At 40.5% G+C, this 15,970-nt stretch overlaps 2 protein-coding genes across 4 annotated transcripts; both read right to left on the reverse strand.

The window, feature by feature from the left end:
• Positions 1-1,468: 1,468 nt before the first annotated feature.
• LOC101476581 (arrestin domain-containing protein 3) lies at positions 1,469-5,282 on the reverse strand. 3 transcript variants are annotated; one of them, XM_076890806.1, is made up of 6 exons: positions 4,931-5,282; positions 4,780-4,840; positions 4,545-4,692; positions 4,341-4,431; positions 3,259-3,518; positions 1,469-1,737 (listed from the first exon to the last, which is right to left on the reverse strand). In XM_076890806.1, the coding sequence occupies exons 1-6, from the start codon at positions 5,187-5,189 to the stop codon at positions 1,534-1,536; spliced, it is 1,023 nt and encodes a 340-aa protein (XP_076746921.1). In that variant the 5' UTR covers positions 5,190-5,282; the 3' UTR covers positions 1,469-1,533. The 3 variants fall into 3 exon arrangements, with proteins under 3 accessions (XP_076746921.1, XP_004544492.3, XP_076746923.1); XM_004544435.4 differs by lacking the exon at positions 1,469-1,737 and adding an exon at positions 2,003-2,838; XM_076890808.1 differs by lacking the exon at positions 1,469-1,737 and adding an exon at positions 2,866-3,026.
• Positions 5,283-6,163: 881 nt separating this feature from the next.
• On the reverse strand, positions 6,164-15,738 carry LOC101476867 (arrestin domain-containing protein 3). Its single transcript, XM_014413985.3, has 7 exons — positions 15,316-15,738; positions 13,140-13,181; positions 12,309-12,369; positions 10,425-10,575; positions 9,068-9,164; positions 8,732-8,988; positions 6,164-6,879 (listed from the first exon to the last, which is right to left on the reverse strand). The coding sequence occupies exons 1-7, from the start codon at positions 15,575-15,577 to the stop codon at positions 6,613-6,615; spliced, it is 1,137 nt and encodes a 378-aa protein (XP_014269471.2). The 5' UTR covers positions 15,578-15,738; the 3' UTR covers positions 6,164-6,612.
• Between the last annotated feature and the right edge of the window lie 232 nt (positions 15,739-15,970).

Genomic DNA, 15,970 nt, shown 5'->3' on the forward strand with positions numbered 1-15,970 from the left:
TTATCCTCTCAAGGATACTCGAGGGCACATGGGAGTTTGCCCAACCAGTCTACATGTGTTTTGTGGACTTGTAGAAGGCATTCCACCGTGTCCCTCGAAGGGTCCTGTGGAGGGTGCTCCGGGAGTATGGGGTGTCTGGCCCATTGCTAAGGGCCATTCAGTCCTTATACGACCGTTGCAAGAGCTTGGACCGCATAGCCGGCAATAAGTCAGACTTGTTCCTGGTGGGTGATGGGCTCCGCCAGGGCTGCCCTTTGTCACTGATTCTGTTCATAATTTTTATGGACAAAATTTCTAGGCGTAGCTAAGTGGCGGAAGGCTTTCACTTCGGTGGTCAAAGGATCTCATCTCTGCTTTTTGCAGATGATGTGGTCCTGTTGGCTTCATCAGGTGATGGCCTCCAGCTCACCCTGGAATGGTTCGGAGCCGAGTGTGAAGCGGTGGGAATGAGAATCAGCACCTCCAAATCTGAGACCATGGTCCTCAGCCGGGAAAGGGTGGAGTGCCCACTCCGGGTCAGGGACGAGACCCTGCCCCAAGTGGCGTTTAAGTATCTCGGGGTCTTGTTCACGAGTGATGGGAGAAGGGAGCGGGAGATCGACAGACGATTTGTGCAGCAGCTGCAGTGATGCGGACGCTGTACCGGTCTGTTGTGGTGAAGAGAGAGCTGAGTGTAAAAGCAAAGCTCTCAATTTACTGGTCGATCTACGCCCCTACCCTCACCTATGGCCACGAGCTGTGGGTAGTGACCGAAAGAACGAGATCGCGAATACAAGCGGTAGAAATGGGCTTCCTCCGAAGGGTGGCTGGCCTCTCCCTTAGAGATAGGGTGAGAAGTTCGGCCATTCGGGAGGGGCTCAGAGTAGAGCCGCTGCTCCTCCACATCGAAAGGAGCCAGTTGAGGTGGTTCAGGCATATGACAAGGATGCCCCCTGGGCGCCTCCTGCACGAGGTTTTCCGGGCATGTCCCACCGGGAGGAGCCCCCGGGGCAGACCCAGGACACACTGGAGAGATTATATCTCTCGGCTGGCCTGGGAACGCCTTGGTCTTCCCCCAGATAAACTGGAGGAGGTGGCTGGGGGAGAGGTAGGTCTGGGCTTCTCTATTTGGGCTGCTGCCCCCACGACCCGGCCCTGGATAAGCGGAAGAAAATGGATGGATGGATGGATGGATGGATGGATGGATGGACGATAAAAAGGTTTGTTTTCTGCATTATTCGTTCGCTTACGCACAAGTCTACTGTTGCTTGCACCTCTGATAAAGTTTCACAAGTGTCAGATTTCTTTTTATAGATATAAAAATATGGATATGTACTGATAAATGATCAGAATTATAATATTTCTGACTGTCTGAGGCAAAATTTCCCCGATTCATGCTGAATCGATCGAATTGTGGATTGAATCGAATCACGACCTTGTGAATTGGAATCGAATAGATTCTAGAAATCAGTGACGATACCCAGCCCTAGTCTATAATTTTGGACAGTAAGGTGGAATAACCAACTAATACAGTTTTAAGACTCACTGCAGTTTCTAGCAAACATTTTTCAAGCTGCTTACCCTGAGTCCGTGCTCAGCTTTGATGATGTTGCAGTTGAAGATTGAGGGCTCCACATCACAGGGAATGGTGATGACCCTTGTGACAGTTTCTTCTGCAGATGGAGGGATGGCGTCTCCCACCTCTTTCAAGAGGTCTTTAGTATGGACCCTTCTCTTCTTGCAAAGAAACTGTGCTTTCTGTACAAACAGTAAATGGTAAATGGTGTTAAATTGAATTTATTTGCCAAAGACAGTGACTATATCAAATTTACTCCTGACCCCATAGGCCCCAACGTGAACCTTGGAGCACATACTTTTATACATCAGTTAATGGTTGTCGTGTCCAAATTGCCCAAATGGACTCTAAGGTTTTAGAAGAAGCATTACATTAGGATGTGTCATATGATGAGTAGAATATAAGGGTTCACATTAAACTGGAATCACCAGCCACAAACACAAGATGTTGGTTTTGCATTTCAAATATGATGTTTTATTAGAAAAATATAGTAACACAGCTTAAACCTATTCGCTGGAACGTTCAAGACATTTTACTACACAGCAAAAGCAAGACACAAGTAGGCAAAGTTCTTTGTGCTACAGAGTGCTCTGGGAGGCACACAGAGTCTCCACAGACTACTAAGGATCAAACCTCTACCAACATGACATTGATTATAAAACTCTAAGCATATATGAGTAGATATTTCTAAGCATAAATGACAATCAACAATACAAATCTGACAAACTCTTGTAAATATATTATTTACACAGATATTAAATGTATACAATCTTACAGTTTAAATAGGAAAGTAAATTAAAATCTGTTAGGAGTTAGAAGATAACAACTGCTAATATGAAAACCAGCATTTTCTGATTTATTGCCTCAATTGATGTCATCTTCACAGTTTGGGGTATGAAGGAACAAACAATAGGTGCTTGGTAGCTTTAACAGCACACCAGTCTGCTTTTCTGAATGTATTCAATCATTTGTGTCAAGTCTGTGTTTAAGGCTTAAATGTTCTCTCTCAAGGGAGATTTTCAAAGTGCAGTCTTATAATCATCAAGAGTGGTAGTGGGGTACATCGCATGTGCTCCGTAGGGAGGTGGAAGATCTGCAAGTTGGGGTGGTGTTTGCTGGGGTGGTGTTTGCTGGGGTGTAGTTCCCCAGGATGTTTTTTCTGGGTTCCTAAAAGTGTCAAATCCAATGCCAGCAGAAGGATGTGGTTGTTTCACCACCGCAGGCATGATAACTATAGGAAGTTTGAGCTTTGGATCAATAGAACATTTGATATTCAGTTGGACCTGTGCAAACAAAATAACACACAAACAGAATTGTTTAAGATTTTTTTGTTCAGGAATTATTGATTTCAGCAGGGCTTTGTTGTTGCCATGTTTTGTCACTAGAGGGCTCTCACGTTTTAATCCAAGCTTCTCAATCTTTGTTTTCTTCCATTAGTTCCTCTGAGTACTTACATCCTTTATTTTATTTCCTTTTGTGAACGTTAAAATGAGGAAGGAGAAAAGCAGTTTAACAGTTTTCCATAAAAATGATTTGTTACAGTCACCTGTGACAGAAAAGAGGTGCCACTAACCAACTAACAGCCCAAATAAAACCTTTTAAATGGCATATACAGAAACAAAGACAAGCTTCCTACCATTAGTTATATTACTTAAACAGTACTCAAGTACACAAACAAAAGGACAGCTCTACAAGTTGTTTACCTTCAGCCTGTACTCCAGGTTGATGATGTGGCTGTTCAAGATGGAGGGGGGTAGGTCTCCAGGGATGGTGATCACCTTGGTCACGGTTTTTCTGCCAGAAGATGCTTCAACAGCCTCAGCCTTATCCTTAAGGATGTCGTGTGTGTAAACTTTCCTGTGGCCCTGGGCAAAGAAACTGTGTTTCTGATACAGTATGAATTTGGGCTTCACTGTGCGACTCGAGTTGTTGTTGATTTCAACTGTGACCACGAGAGCTTCGCCTGTAAAGTACAGAAAGTTATCCTGTATAAATCACTGCCAAGCATAGAAAGACATTTTCTGACATCTACATAATATCTCTCTACAGGAGTTCAGGATGCTTTTATGCAGTCGGGTGATCCAGAGGCCAAATTATCTGGGCATATACCATCAAGAGTCATCCTCCCAAAAAAGCAACAACATGAAACTATATAAAACAAAATCCATCTCAGTGTAACACAGCCATTATGCCATTTTCCTCCAAATTCATATGACACAAAATAAGGCACAAAAGAGTCTGGAGAGTTTTATTCTTACATGACTTAATGTTCCTGGCACAAAAGGCGCCAAATGCAACCTTTTTTCTATCTTAAATGATTATTGGACTTTTCAACTTTTTGTCTTTACCTTCCTTGTAAGTCTAGTGTACAGTGGTTGATAATTTAGCTTGCCAAATGTACCCCCCTAGATGTTGCCAAAAACAGCACGTCAGCATCATACAGCTCGGTTCGTACTCATAAAAACAAAACTACAACAACAACTTTTAGCTTAGTACTCAATCAGCTATAACTTCCTTTCAATAATCAAAGGATCAGTTCCACAGAAACACCCCTCACTGAATCATGCACACTGGTTTCCTGTTTACAAGCACTTTAAGTAGCTGGGAGCTGGGATGAAATAAAGCAGTATTTTTAAATGATGCTTCATTAGGGAAGGAGTCTAAGGAGTAAAAAGCTCTTGACTCAACCAAACTTATAGTCACTTTCCAAAATATAAAAAATAAAAATAAGGGAGAGGGCAGAAACTGAATACTGAAAGGCAGTAAGCCAAGTAAAGATAATTACCTTGCATGTATCCCATCTGAGTGGTATGAACATCTACTGAAACCTTTCCAGAGCCCAAAACAGATTTATCCTTACAAGTATACTGAGGTTCCTAAAAAGCAGACCCCCACATTATAAATGTGCTTTAAGGTAATGATCTCGTCTGCCTGAACACTATCAGTTATGAAATTTAATCGTTGCTTTTTAGGATTAATGATTTCTTACCAGAAGTCCAGGAATACCCATGTGTGTCTTGGACACAAAAGTGAAGTGGGCCTTAGTTTTTTTTGTAATCTTCATTGATTGTTTCAGCTCTGCTTTCACCTTATGAACAATTTTTCCATGGGCTCCTTTATAGGTTGATGGCAGTATTCTGTAAAATACAATACAAAAACATTCAAATGACCCACAAAGAAGCAGAATGGGAATCTAAACCTCTGATTAAGACAAGAAGAGGTACCCATCAGGAATCCTGAACGAAAAAGGATACACGTGTCTTCCTTTTCCAATGACTTCAGTGCCTGGAAAAGAAGTAGGTGTTGTTTTGAACAGTCTGTTAAACAAGGAACAGTGTATCACGTGTCAGCAACTGTGTTAATTCAATACATCACCATCGTGTCTTGATTCTCTCAAGATATCTTGTTTGATGTCATAATATTTCTCAGTAGCCCAGTAAACGTGGGTTTGATCTTGTCCGTAATGCTCACTCCAGCATACCTTCGCTCTCCCTTGTCCTCTAAAAATCAGCGATTGGATTTTGGTTTCACCAGACACCTCCACAATAATTCTTCCATTAATGATATCTCCATTCGTGAAGGTGTTTTTGCTGTTGATGGCATCGTATTCGATTGAGAATTTTTTAATGGTCATTTTCAATTGATGACAAAAAGTGGGGGAAAACAAAAATCTGTTGCAAAAACCAAGAGAAAACTCAAGCCAGTTGTGCCCAGCGCAGCCACTCTCTGCCGGTTATATCTGCTTTCAAGTATGCAAATGTTGTGGTGAAACCAGTTTTTCTTGTATCACACACCCTCTCAAAGCAGTAGCACTAAAAGATTTTCAGCTATGGAAACTCGACGGAGTTTAACATGAGATTACATTATGAATGATTTGAGACAGTCAAGACACACACACTCTCTGGATAACCAGCATGGTCTCTTCACAACCACATATTGGGGCAGTGAAAAATACCACCTTGTTTCTCTTTATTTTTTATTGTAGGTGTGACTGCCACATGCTGGCTGCATCACATGATATATTTCACCACACCTACAGTAAATCTTCCACTTGATGCCCATTACATGCCATGTTTAACCCTTTGAAATCCTAAGCAGAAGTGATGAGAAGTAACCTTAACAATAGACCCCCTTTTTCAGAGAGATGACAAAAGGGCCTTTTGGGGGGGGATTACCAAGGCTTAGGAGACATCTTTTCATATATTTTGATAGCATAAATTTAGGGGAAGTTCCACAAAGAACATTAAAAAAAATTCTTCTTTGTTATTGTCACTAACATCACTATAATATTCACAGTAGGTTAAGAAATAATACAAAAAGAAAGGTATCAACTTTTCCTGAGGAAACACATGCTAGGTAAGTTAGTGTTAATGACCCATCTTACCAGAAATTGTCAACTGTCTAAATAGTCAAAATTAATCTGGAAACACTGGCAAAACCTAAAAAAATACCAGGAAGAAAAATGTTGCAGTCAATATTTTGATGGCCCCATAAATTGAAAGCAATTAACTCAAAGTAAAAGATGTCTAGTTATGTCAGCTTCATGTTTTGTGTTACGCCACAAAAAACAAACCAAAAATAAGTAAATAAATCCAAAAACCAAAGAGGTTTATTGCCTTAAAAAAAGTTTATTATCATACAAAACTTCATTTCAAAGATTTAATCCACCCAACACCAACTTGATGTTGTAATGTTGTTAACCAGTGAATGGAAAATATTTTTCTCTTTACTTTTCAGAAAGGCTTTTAGGTGTAAAACAAACCAGTCAAACAGCATTACTTGTTCCTGTGATAAATGCAATGTTTTACATTTTGTCCCTTTTATTCAGTCGTCTGTCTGTAACACGCAGGCACTTAAGATATCAAGTGTTAAATAAAAAAGAAACAATCAGGAGTGGATACTCCTATATGAGGCAGTAAAACACACACTATAGGGATTTGGTATAGTCTATAGCCACAGAAGTGCTTGGTGAACACTAGAGTGGCTCTTAATGACCACAGTATGCTTCTCGGTGTTTTCACACCATTTCCTGGCAAAACATCTGGTCAGACCTGTTGCTAGGATTTATTCTCAAAATCTGGCAATGGAGGGTACATTGCATATGCTCCATAAGGAGGAGGGGGATCTGACGGTTGGGGAGCTGCTATTGGTTGTTGTGGCTCAAAACCCCACACTGGAGGGTTCGGGTTCGGGTTGAATCCAAAGGGGGTAGCAGCAGCAGCGGGATAGTGTGGTGGCACTGCAGGATAGGCCTGGAAGGCTGGCAGGATGGCTACAGGAAACTTGATCTCTGGATCTGAAGCATATTTTACGTCAAGGTACACCTGTAAAACACGTTAGATTGTTTAAAGTTACTCAATATTTGCAGAATTGAACCAATCCTCTGTTTTTAAGAACATGTTCAACAGGTAAAATCTATCAGCCTTTTCTTTGGTTACGGACTTCATGTATCTCAGCTTATGCTTATTTTAGTATTAATTAAAAGTTTGATCATTTTGTAGCTCAACCCTTTCACACAGGTTATGTTGGTTTTGAGCTGCAGATGTTACCCATTAACACAAATATAACTGCTGTCCTCAGTTACTACTAGTAGGTTCTTATGTCACATAAGTCTTTTGTTTACATTATTGCTTTTCAGTAAAATGAGTCAATAAACCATGGCAGACACTGGAGCTTTGCTCTATAAAGACAACCTATGTGCCGACAGTTTTCCACTATGCTCTATACAATACTGTGTTCACATGCGTGCAAAGCAAACACTTTCCTCAAACAAATGAACAAAGCGTGACAATTGTGTTCAAACGCTTTCAGCAGCTTTACACAAAAGTCTTTCATTGCATAAAATAAAGAACCGACAGAGAGCTTCAAATAGCGCTCTGCTGCGCTATTGCTCACAACATTCATACCATCTTGCTTATTTTTTCTGATCACATCAACATTGATGTGATCAGTTACATTACAGATCTTTTCTATATTCTTTGCTAGGATTTTAGCAGTAAAGCCCCTCAAATGAACTTTTGGTTTGGAGTTTACATGCAATAATGTGCAAAAGTCTTGAACCACCCACCGGTTCCTTTCTTGTAATTTCTAAAGTGGTCTTGAGAAATAGTTTGTCAGGTTTTCTTAAAGTCTTTCAGTTTCCTTTTTTTGATGCTGGCTGTCTTTTTCCCCCCCCCCATTCATTTTTAGTTGAATCCTTTTAAGAGGAATAAAGGATGAATGTTTTTTGTTTGCTGAAATGCTTAACACTGAGCTATGAATAATTAATGCATGAAAAGGAAAGCTAGGTAACTCAAGGAATGAACCAGTGCCTACTCACACCAGGGAAAAGGAAAAAAAAAAAAAAAAAAAAAAAAAAAAAAAAAAAAAAAAAAAAAAAAAAAAAAAAAAGAGCGTAGCAAAGAACCAGTTTTCCATTTAAATTTACATTCTATCTAGAAAGTATCTTTTTTCCTTTTTGTTTAATGTGTGCATTTCTACTACAGAATTTCAAAAAACAAGTTAACAAGTTCTCACCAAAGTAAAATGAAATGCATTTTCTTTCGAGGAACAGAGCATTCCTTCTTGAACCATTTTAAGTTAGCACAACTTAGATCTGGGCTGTTAGCTGATCTGGTGACTGATCTCCAGTGTGACAATAAAGCAGTTCAAGTTACAGACTGGCAGACAGAATGTGATGAGGGCAGAAGTACAGCTGAAACCAAATAATGAGACAAAGGAAGTAAAACCCACAGAGGACACAGAGAGAAATAATAACCAAAATAAAACGGGAAGAGAGGCACAACTAAACAGGGAAGCAAGATTATATTGATGCAAACAAAGACAGAAAGAGGAAAAAGTCCTGTACCTCCTTGGCTTCCTGATTGGATTGCTTCATTTTTCATTTGATCACAAACAACGCCATTAGTATGGATTGGCCTACCTGGAGCCTGAACTTCAACATTACAAAAGCAGTGTGGAATCATGTTAATGGAGAACAGAAGAAAAGGAAGCCGACCTCCAAAGAAGAGCTTAAAATAAAAAAATAAAAAGCTATTTCTGAAGACTACTTAAAGAAATCCTTTTGTGGATCAATAATTTTGGACAGTATTGTGGAATAACTAACTTGTATTGAAACGATTAATACAGTTTTAAGATTTACTGGTGTTTCCAGCAAACATTTTTCAAGCTGCTTACCCTGAGTCTGTGCTCAGCTTTGATGATGTTGCAGTTGAGGATCGAGGGCTCCACGTCACGGGGAATGGTGATGACCCTTGTGACGGCTTCTTCTGCAGATGGAGGGATGGCGTCTCCCACCTCTTTCAAGAGGTCTTTAGTATGGACCCTTCTCTTCCCTCTTGCAAAGAAACTGTGCTTTCTGTACAAACAGTACTTGGGCTTGATCTCACGAGATGAACTGTTCTTAATGAAGGCCACAACTTTTAATCCTTCTCCTGCAATACCGAGCGGAAAAGTCAAACCTGACCTTTTCTTTAAACAAATACATGTCAGTATCACCTGCAAGCCTCTCACCTTGTCGGAAGCCCATTTTTTCAAGATCAACATCCATGGCTACACTTCCTGAGGTAAAAATGTTCATTTTCTTATCCTTAGAGTCATGCAGCGGTGTCTGAAAGAAAAACAAGAATGTAGCACAAATTAGGGCTGGGCCATATCATACTGTTCACGGTAATACCGGTATAATGTTGGGCAACGATAAGAAAATTAAATATCGCGATAAAATATGGGTAAAAGACGCATGCGCAGTGCCTTTGTTTTCATACGCATACGGCGCCGACGCAGAATGAGAAGGGTGAAAGCGGATCGTTGAATGAAACGGATGAACCAGAATTGGTTTGTAAAAATGCTGCAACTTCAGTGGTGTGGAACTGGTTTAGCTTTCGTCCGTCAGATACTCAACAAAACACTATTTTTGGTAGGGCATGCTAGCGGGCCGTCGGTATTACCGTGTTTTTTGGAAAATACGGCACACTTAAAATCAATTCTTTGATTTTTCTGAAAATCGACAGTACCCCTTATAATCCAGTGGGTCTTATGTATGAATTCTGGTTGTGTTTACTGACCTCGAAACGATTTTATGTCGTACACGGCGCTCGAAAATCTGTCAAATGTTTTAGTACGACTTTGCTAAGCTACGAACCCGCATCGCTTGATGGATTGTCGGAGCATTACGGCTATCGTAGGCAGGAGCCTCGCGGAGTGATACGTACTGCGCTTCAACATAATATTACTGTATTGTGTATAATCTCTTTTTAGGTTTTGTGGATATTATACACGGTTATGCTGAGGATATGTCGGCCAGTTTCCACTGGAAATGCCTTTTGGTTAAACTGTCAGCAAGGAATTTGTATTTGCACTGTTAAATTTTTATATAACTTTAAAACACATAACAAACAGTTGCTTGTTCAAGTGAGAATAAATTGATGTTTGTTTGTTTATTTTGCACTAATAAAGTTGTGGAGTTGTAAAGTATTTTGTCTAGTGTCAATTATATCGTCAGTTTTATCGTTATTGCAAATTTTCAAATGTATATCGTGATAAATATTTTTGGTCATATCGCCCTGCTCTAGCACAAATGCACTTAAATTCTCCCAAAAGCAGAGATATATTAACTTTAATAGACTTCAGCCACATTGATCTCAAAGCTAAGCCAGTGGCCCTTTCCAGTAAGACTATGTTTGGTGCCTTTAAAACCAGTGTTTTCACAAGGTGAGCACTCTGAATGCAAATACTGAAACAAGTTGCTCAATACATGTCCAAGCAGGTCTAAACAGGTTATTGCCGCCCACTCACCCCTTGTTTTTTGTTTGTTTGTTCTGTGGTTGTGCCAACTTTGTTGGAATGACTGCAAATGAGATAACACACATACCTGTAACCAAGATATACTGTTCACATTTGTCGTTGACACAAAGTTGACCATAGTTGAACGTTTCGTGTTCATCCTCATTGATCTGCTCAGCACGGCTTCCAGCGAGTACACAATTTTACCATCAGCACCTTTGAAGGAGGAGGGTAAATCCCTATTGAACAAACACCAAAGCCCACAGAACTGCGATGAGTTGATCACTTTCTTGTAAAATACACACAGCTTTTCACATTTTCTAAATGACTTAATAAAATGTTTTATATCAAAATAAACAATACAGCAGCCATAAACAGAACAATTACGAGTGAAGCCCTTTGGGATTAACGGTTTTTCAGCACTAAATAAATAAAATATGTTCTGATGTTCTTCCAGTTTGCAAACACAACTGGCTCAAGCTAATGCTATGCTGACACTTTTTACATGTTTTAGAACACTCCCTTTATGCACTGCCAGCGACATTCCAGCTGGCGGTGAAATCAGGCGAATCCTTGGATTTACAGCTGTGCCGTGAATGTTTAGGGAGTTATGGACCCGTGAGTGTTCAAATATCTGAATCAACTCAAGCTCAGAATTCAGACTTGATACATTCACCAAGTCACGAATCAATTAATGATAAAATTACTGGTGGTTATCTGCCCACATTCATACATGTACGTATCTAAAACTTCAGTATATTAATGTTGCTTTAATGTCTGTGAAGGTTCTCAGTCATCCAGGTCATCGTAGTCAAAGGAGCTTGCAAAGAAAAGCGTCTGGACTTCTTTAAGTTGCTTGAAGACGTTTCACCTCTCATCCGAGAAGCTTCTTCAGTTCTAAGGTCAAATGGTGGAGAGTCCCAGATATAAACCTAGTGGGAGTGACCCCCCACAGAGGGACAAAAGGACCCCCTGGACCCCCTAAAGTCAGCAAAGAGGCACAGAAAAGAAGACCAGACACCAGCGAGGGAGGATAAGAAGGACAGACGCAACAACATTGTCATCCCCTATGTAGCCGGTGTATCAGAGAAACTCAGGAGCGTTTTCTCCAAGCGTGACATCCCGGTGCATTTCAGACCCAGCAACACGCTCAGACAGAAACTGGTTCACCCGAAAGACAAAACGCCAAAACAAACTTAACAATGTGGTGTATGCTGTACAGTGCAGCGAGGAATGCTCAGACCTCTACATTGGAGAGACCAAACAGCCACTTCACAAGCGCATGGCACAACACAGAAGAGCCACCTCCACAGGACAAGACTCAGCAGTCCATCTGCATCTTAAGGATAAAGGACACTCTTTCGAGGATGCCAATGTTCACATTTTGGACAGAGAGGACAGATGGTTTGAAAGAGGAGTGAAAGAAGCCATCTATGTCCACTGTGAGCGACCATCTTTGAACAGAGGCGGGGGTTTACGACACCAACTGTCTGCCATCTATAATCCAGTTTTGAGATCCCTTCCCAGACGCCTTAACGCCCACTCACATCCTGGGCCATCTGACCTCAGGAATTCGCATGATAAGGTGGGGCCAGGTTTCAAAATGAACACCCAAAACTCTGGCTGATTGGGACCCACACCCAGTTTCCCACCTTGGCCCAGGCGATTAGAGGATCATCAGGGGGTCCTTTTGTCCCTCTGTGGGGGGATACTCCCACTAGGTTTATATCTGGGACTCTCCACCATTTGACCTTAGAACTGAAGAAGCTTCTCGGATGAGAGGTGAAACGTCTTCAAGCAACTTAAAGAAGTCCAGACGCTTTTCTTTGCAAGCTCCTTTGACAATGTTGCTTTAATGTATACACAACCTCAGTGTGTTCACTTACTTTTCTGGAACCACAGCAGTAACAAAACACGAGGTTGTCTGTTTGTTCTTACTAACACTGCAACCATTTAAAGAAATGTTTCTTACTGGAAGGGGAACTGAAAGCTGAATGGGTAGACATGGATTCCTGGGGCAACAACGCTGCTGTCTAAAAAAAAAAAAAAAAAGAAAAAAACAAATAGTAAAAAAAAATGTAAAAGATAAATACAAATTTAAGAAGAATTGTTCAGATGTGTGTTTAAGTTACAACTCCTACAATTACGAAGCAGGCCGTTGTAAAGGGATGCTGGGGTGAGTTTGATTTGGCTTCCTGTTTAAGTCAAATATTTAGGGATTACAAACACAAGAGCTGGAAAAGAACAAAAAACTCCTCAAGCTCAACGGATGTCTGAGGGAACAAAAACGCATGTTTGCATCACTTAGCTAATGTGTTTAGGGTTTTTTATGCTTGTAATTAGACATCAGTGATTAAAAAGCACTCTGGCTCTCACTACACTGCGACTCTAAGTGTAATCCTGCAGCAGGATTGCATTTACGAGCCACAATGACAAGACATGAAGTTTCAGTGTGTTGAAAATATTACAATTATATACCAGATAAAGATATGGCCATTTATTTTTCATATTAACTGGAGTTTATTTAGCACAAAGAGTTTGCCCATGTTTCAATGAACAGACAGCCTGACATCTGCCAGAGTTATTTAATCCAGCTTTGCAGAAGATGACACAACAGAAGGTGTAAAAGTGACAGACTGACAGCGTGAACACAACACCGGACGTGCAGTCTCAGCATTCAACAAGTGACTCAAGCTATAGCTGAATGAAATAAAAGCTCAAACACAGACAGCACACAAATATATTTCAGTAAAAACACAATCAAGCACCACTACAGGCTGAGAGAGGACGGTCAAATACTCACATGTTTGTAAGTTGTCGGTCACTAGTGTCTGTCTGTCGTCCTCTGAAGAGAAAAATCAAGCAGAAAGCAACGCAATCTGTCAACCTTACTGTGTTATTTTAGGCTGGGCAAAAACCTGAAAATCATGATTGTAATCTCTGAGTGTCTGTTAATTTCTTGAGTTATATAGTAAGAGATGGATTAAAATGTCTAAAACTAAAACTCTCAATTTAGAAGTTTACACTGAGAAATGCAGGCAAATCATACTCTGAATCATTTTAACTCTAATCTTTTACTTCGATTTGATTAATCATATTTTCACTGTTAGTACAGAATCCATGTAAAAACTGGTGATCTGGTGCTTTAGTTGTATATGTGTTCTGACTGGTATAATCACTGACGAACAGCAGCGATGGGCTGAAAATTCATTTCTACAGGAAGAAACTTTGCTGCATGTTATGCTGGGCTTACACTGTGCGATTTTTTCAGTCGCGCGATTCAGCTCCTGCTCAAACTGTACGATTGACTCGCAGGGGTTAGAAGTTCATAGGTCACGATGCAGGTCTCACACTATACGGCCCGATGCTCTGATGCGACCTGAGTGCTCACACTGTGCCTCCATAAAATGAAGGTTATAACAGAAAATCTGTCGCGCTCTCCCTCTGTCTTACACTCACACAGACACACACCACCACCATCAACTTTGCTAAATTGCTAATGAAAAACATTGATCAGGCAGCTGTGATTGAGCAGCGATGTAAATCCAACTATTTTCATGGTTGTTGTGGTCGTGATAATTTTGTGAGGCCACATCGAAAAGGCTCGGATGAGCTTTCCAAAGTTCTACAAGTTGTGCCTCCATCGCTTGTGTCCAGATCACACGCTGCACAGCCGTGCTGCTCCATCTTTTACACCAACGTTTACGTGTTTGCGCGCGAGCAGTGTGAGCGGCTGTGATGAGACCCTCACGAGCGATTGATGATCGGGAGCTGGTCGTGAGGTGTTAATCGCTTCTCGTTACCCCACGTATACTACACGATGCACGATGAAGATCACTCAAAAATCGGCTCAAAATGGGCCAAAAATCGCACAGTGTGAGCCCAGCATTAGAGCAACAATGTTTGTTCCCCTCAGAGAAAGGGAAGAATGGGAAAAGGAAAACACCTGGCTGGAAAAAGTTAATATGGGCATGTGCAGTGAATATCAGCGCTATGTGGCCAGAAGTGTGATAATATAATTTATTTTGTGTAATAAACAACTGCAAGGATAGATGATTACAAATAGATGACTAATACATAAAAGTAATACATAGATGAATAATGATGATGAGTTAAGATGCGTAATCATGGGAACAAGCGGGTTTACAAACAGGAGCAGCTGATTAGCATTAGAAAAGCTGAAATAATACCTCAGCTGAAGCCAATTGTACTAAATGCACTAAATGTGCACTGTTACAAGAATGTTTTTCTTTCTATTGTTTTCTATTATTTTAAGTTAAGCAGGACAGAGTTCTTTTAAAGAAAGATTTACTTATATTCTCAAAAGTTAAGCATGACAGGCTTCTGTTTAAGAAGGAGACCTGTTTTATTGTGTTAATGTTGTCATTTTGAGCTAAAAATAAATGGCTAAATGATCATTTGTTTCACATGTGTTCATATCACAAAGAATAAACATCTACTTAAATCAAATTCAAGTCAAATGGTTAAAAAAATAATTTCACACACAAAAAAAGAGCTAGAAAATTCACCACACTGGGAAGGGTGAAGACAACTGGGTCGCCCGGCCCTGGCCACGAGGTGTCCCTTATTTATTTTTCAGGGAGTTGGCAACCCTAAGTGTAAGCCCAGCATTACACAGAAAATAACTTTCAAAATGTTCAGTAGTTCAAGCAGATTTAGATTAGGCTGAAGCCACAGAGCAGCAGCATAAGAGATCGGCGGTTGAGCAGTTGTTGTGCAGCAGGAATTAGTCTCCCCCTCCGCTCACCCAACATAAACAACGCCTGATGCTAACATTTCCTTCCACTGCGTTGACTTTAGTCCTTAAGCTGAATTTATTTGTTTGCTAAATTCTTTAAAACTATAAACTGAACACAAATAATTTAGTTTTTGGTTGTTCTTTTTAGTTTTTTGTTTGTTTTTTTCTAACTTAAGCAGGCTCCTCCGTGCACGCAGCGCAGAATGAAAAGCAAACTTACTTTTGCTGTTTTTGTCTCGGATGAAGTAACTTCTAACGCTGAAGTATTTGTCTTTGGCGTGGTATACATGCGTGGTTTGTCCGTGCCTCTCGGTCCACAAAACCTCAGCTTTCCCTTTGAATTTAATGAGCAGGGACTCTATCTGGAAGTCTTTCTCCGCTTCCAGCCTGACTTCCCCATAAATGACATCACCATTAGTAAAAGTGTTGCTGTCATTGATAGAGTTATAGATTACTTCTAATCTCTTGATTGTGGACAGCATAATTTGTAGTAGCGCACTAGGAAACGTTCCAAGGACACCAGAGTAACAACCGACAGACTGAGATATGCGGTAGGTGTGTCCCGATCCTGAAGGAGGTCTTACATTACCGCGGCTTCGCCTTCCGCTGTATCTCTGATTTCATTTATCCAATAATGCGTGCACCCAATTAGTCACTTATATGGTGACACACAGTGACATGCAGGGGCGTAGTAGCAGTGTGGGGGAAAGTGGGACTGACTGCCCAGGGGTCCAATGGGTCAGGAGGAGCCTATCCAGACCTGCAATGAATAAGTTTGCTATTGTTTGCATTTTTTTCTTATATTGGAGAATATATATATATATATATATATATATATATATATATATATATATATATATATATATATATATATA

This window comes from Maylandia zebra, linkage group LG12 (genome assembly GCF_041146795.1).
Source record: "Maylandia zebra isolate NMK-2024a linkage group LG12, Mzebra_GT3a, whole genome shotgun sequence".
Taxonomy (NCBI): Eukaryota; Metazoa; Chordata; class Actinopteri; order Cichliformes; family Cichlidae; genus Maylandia; species Maylandia zebra.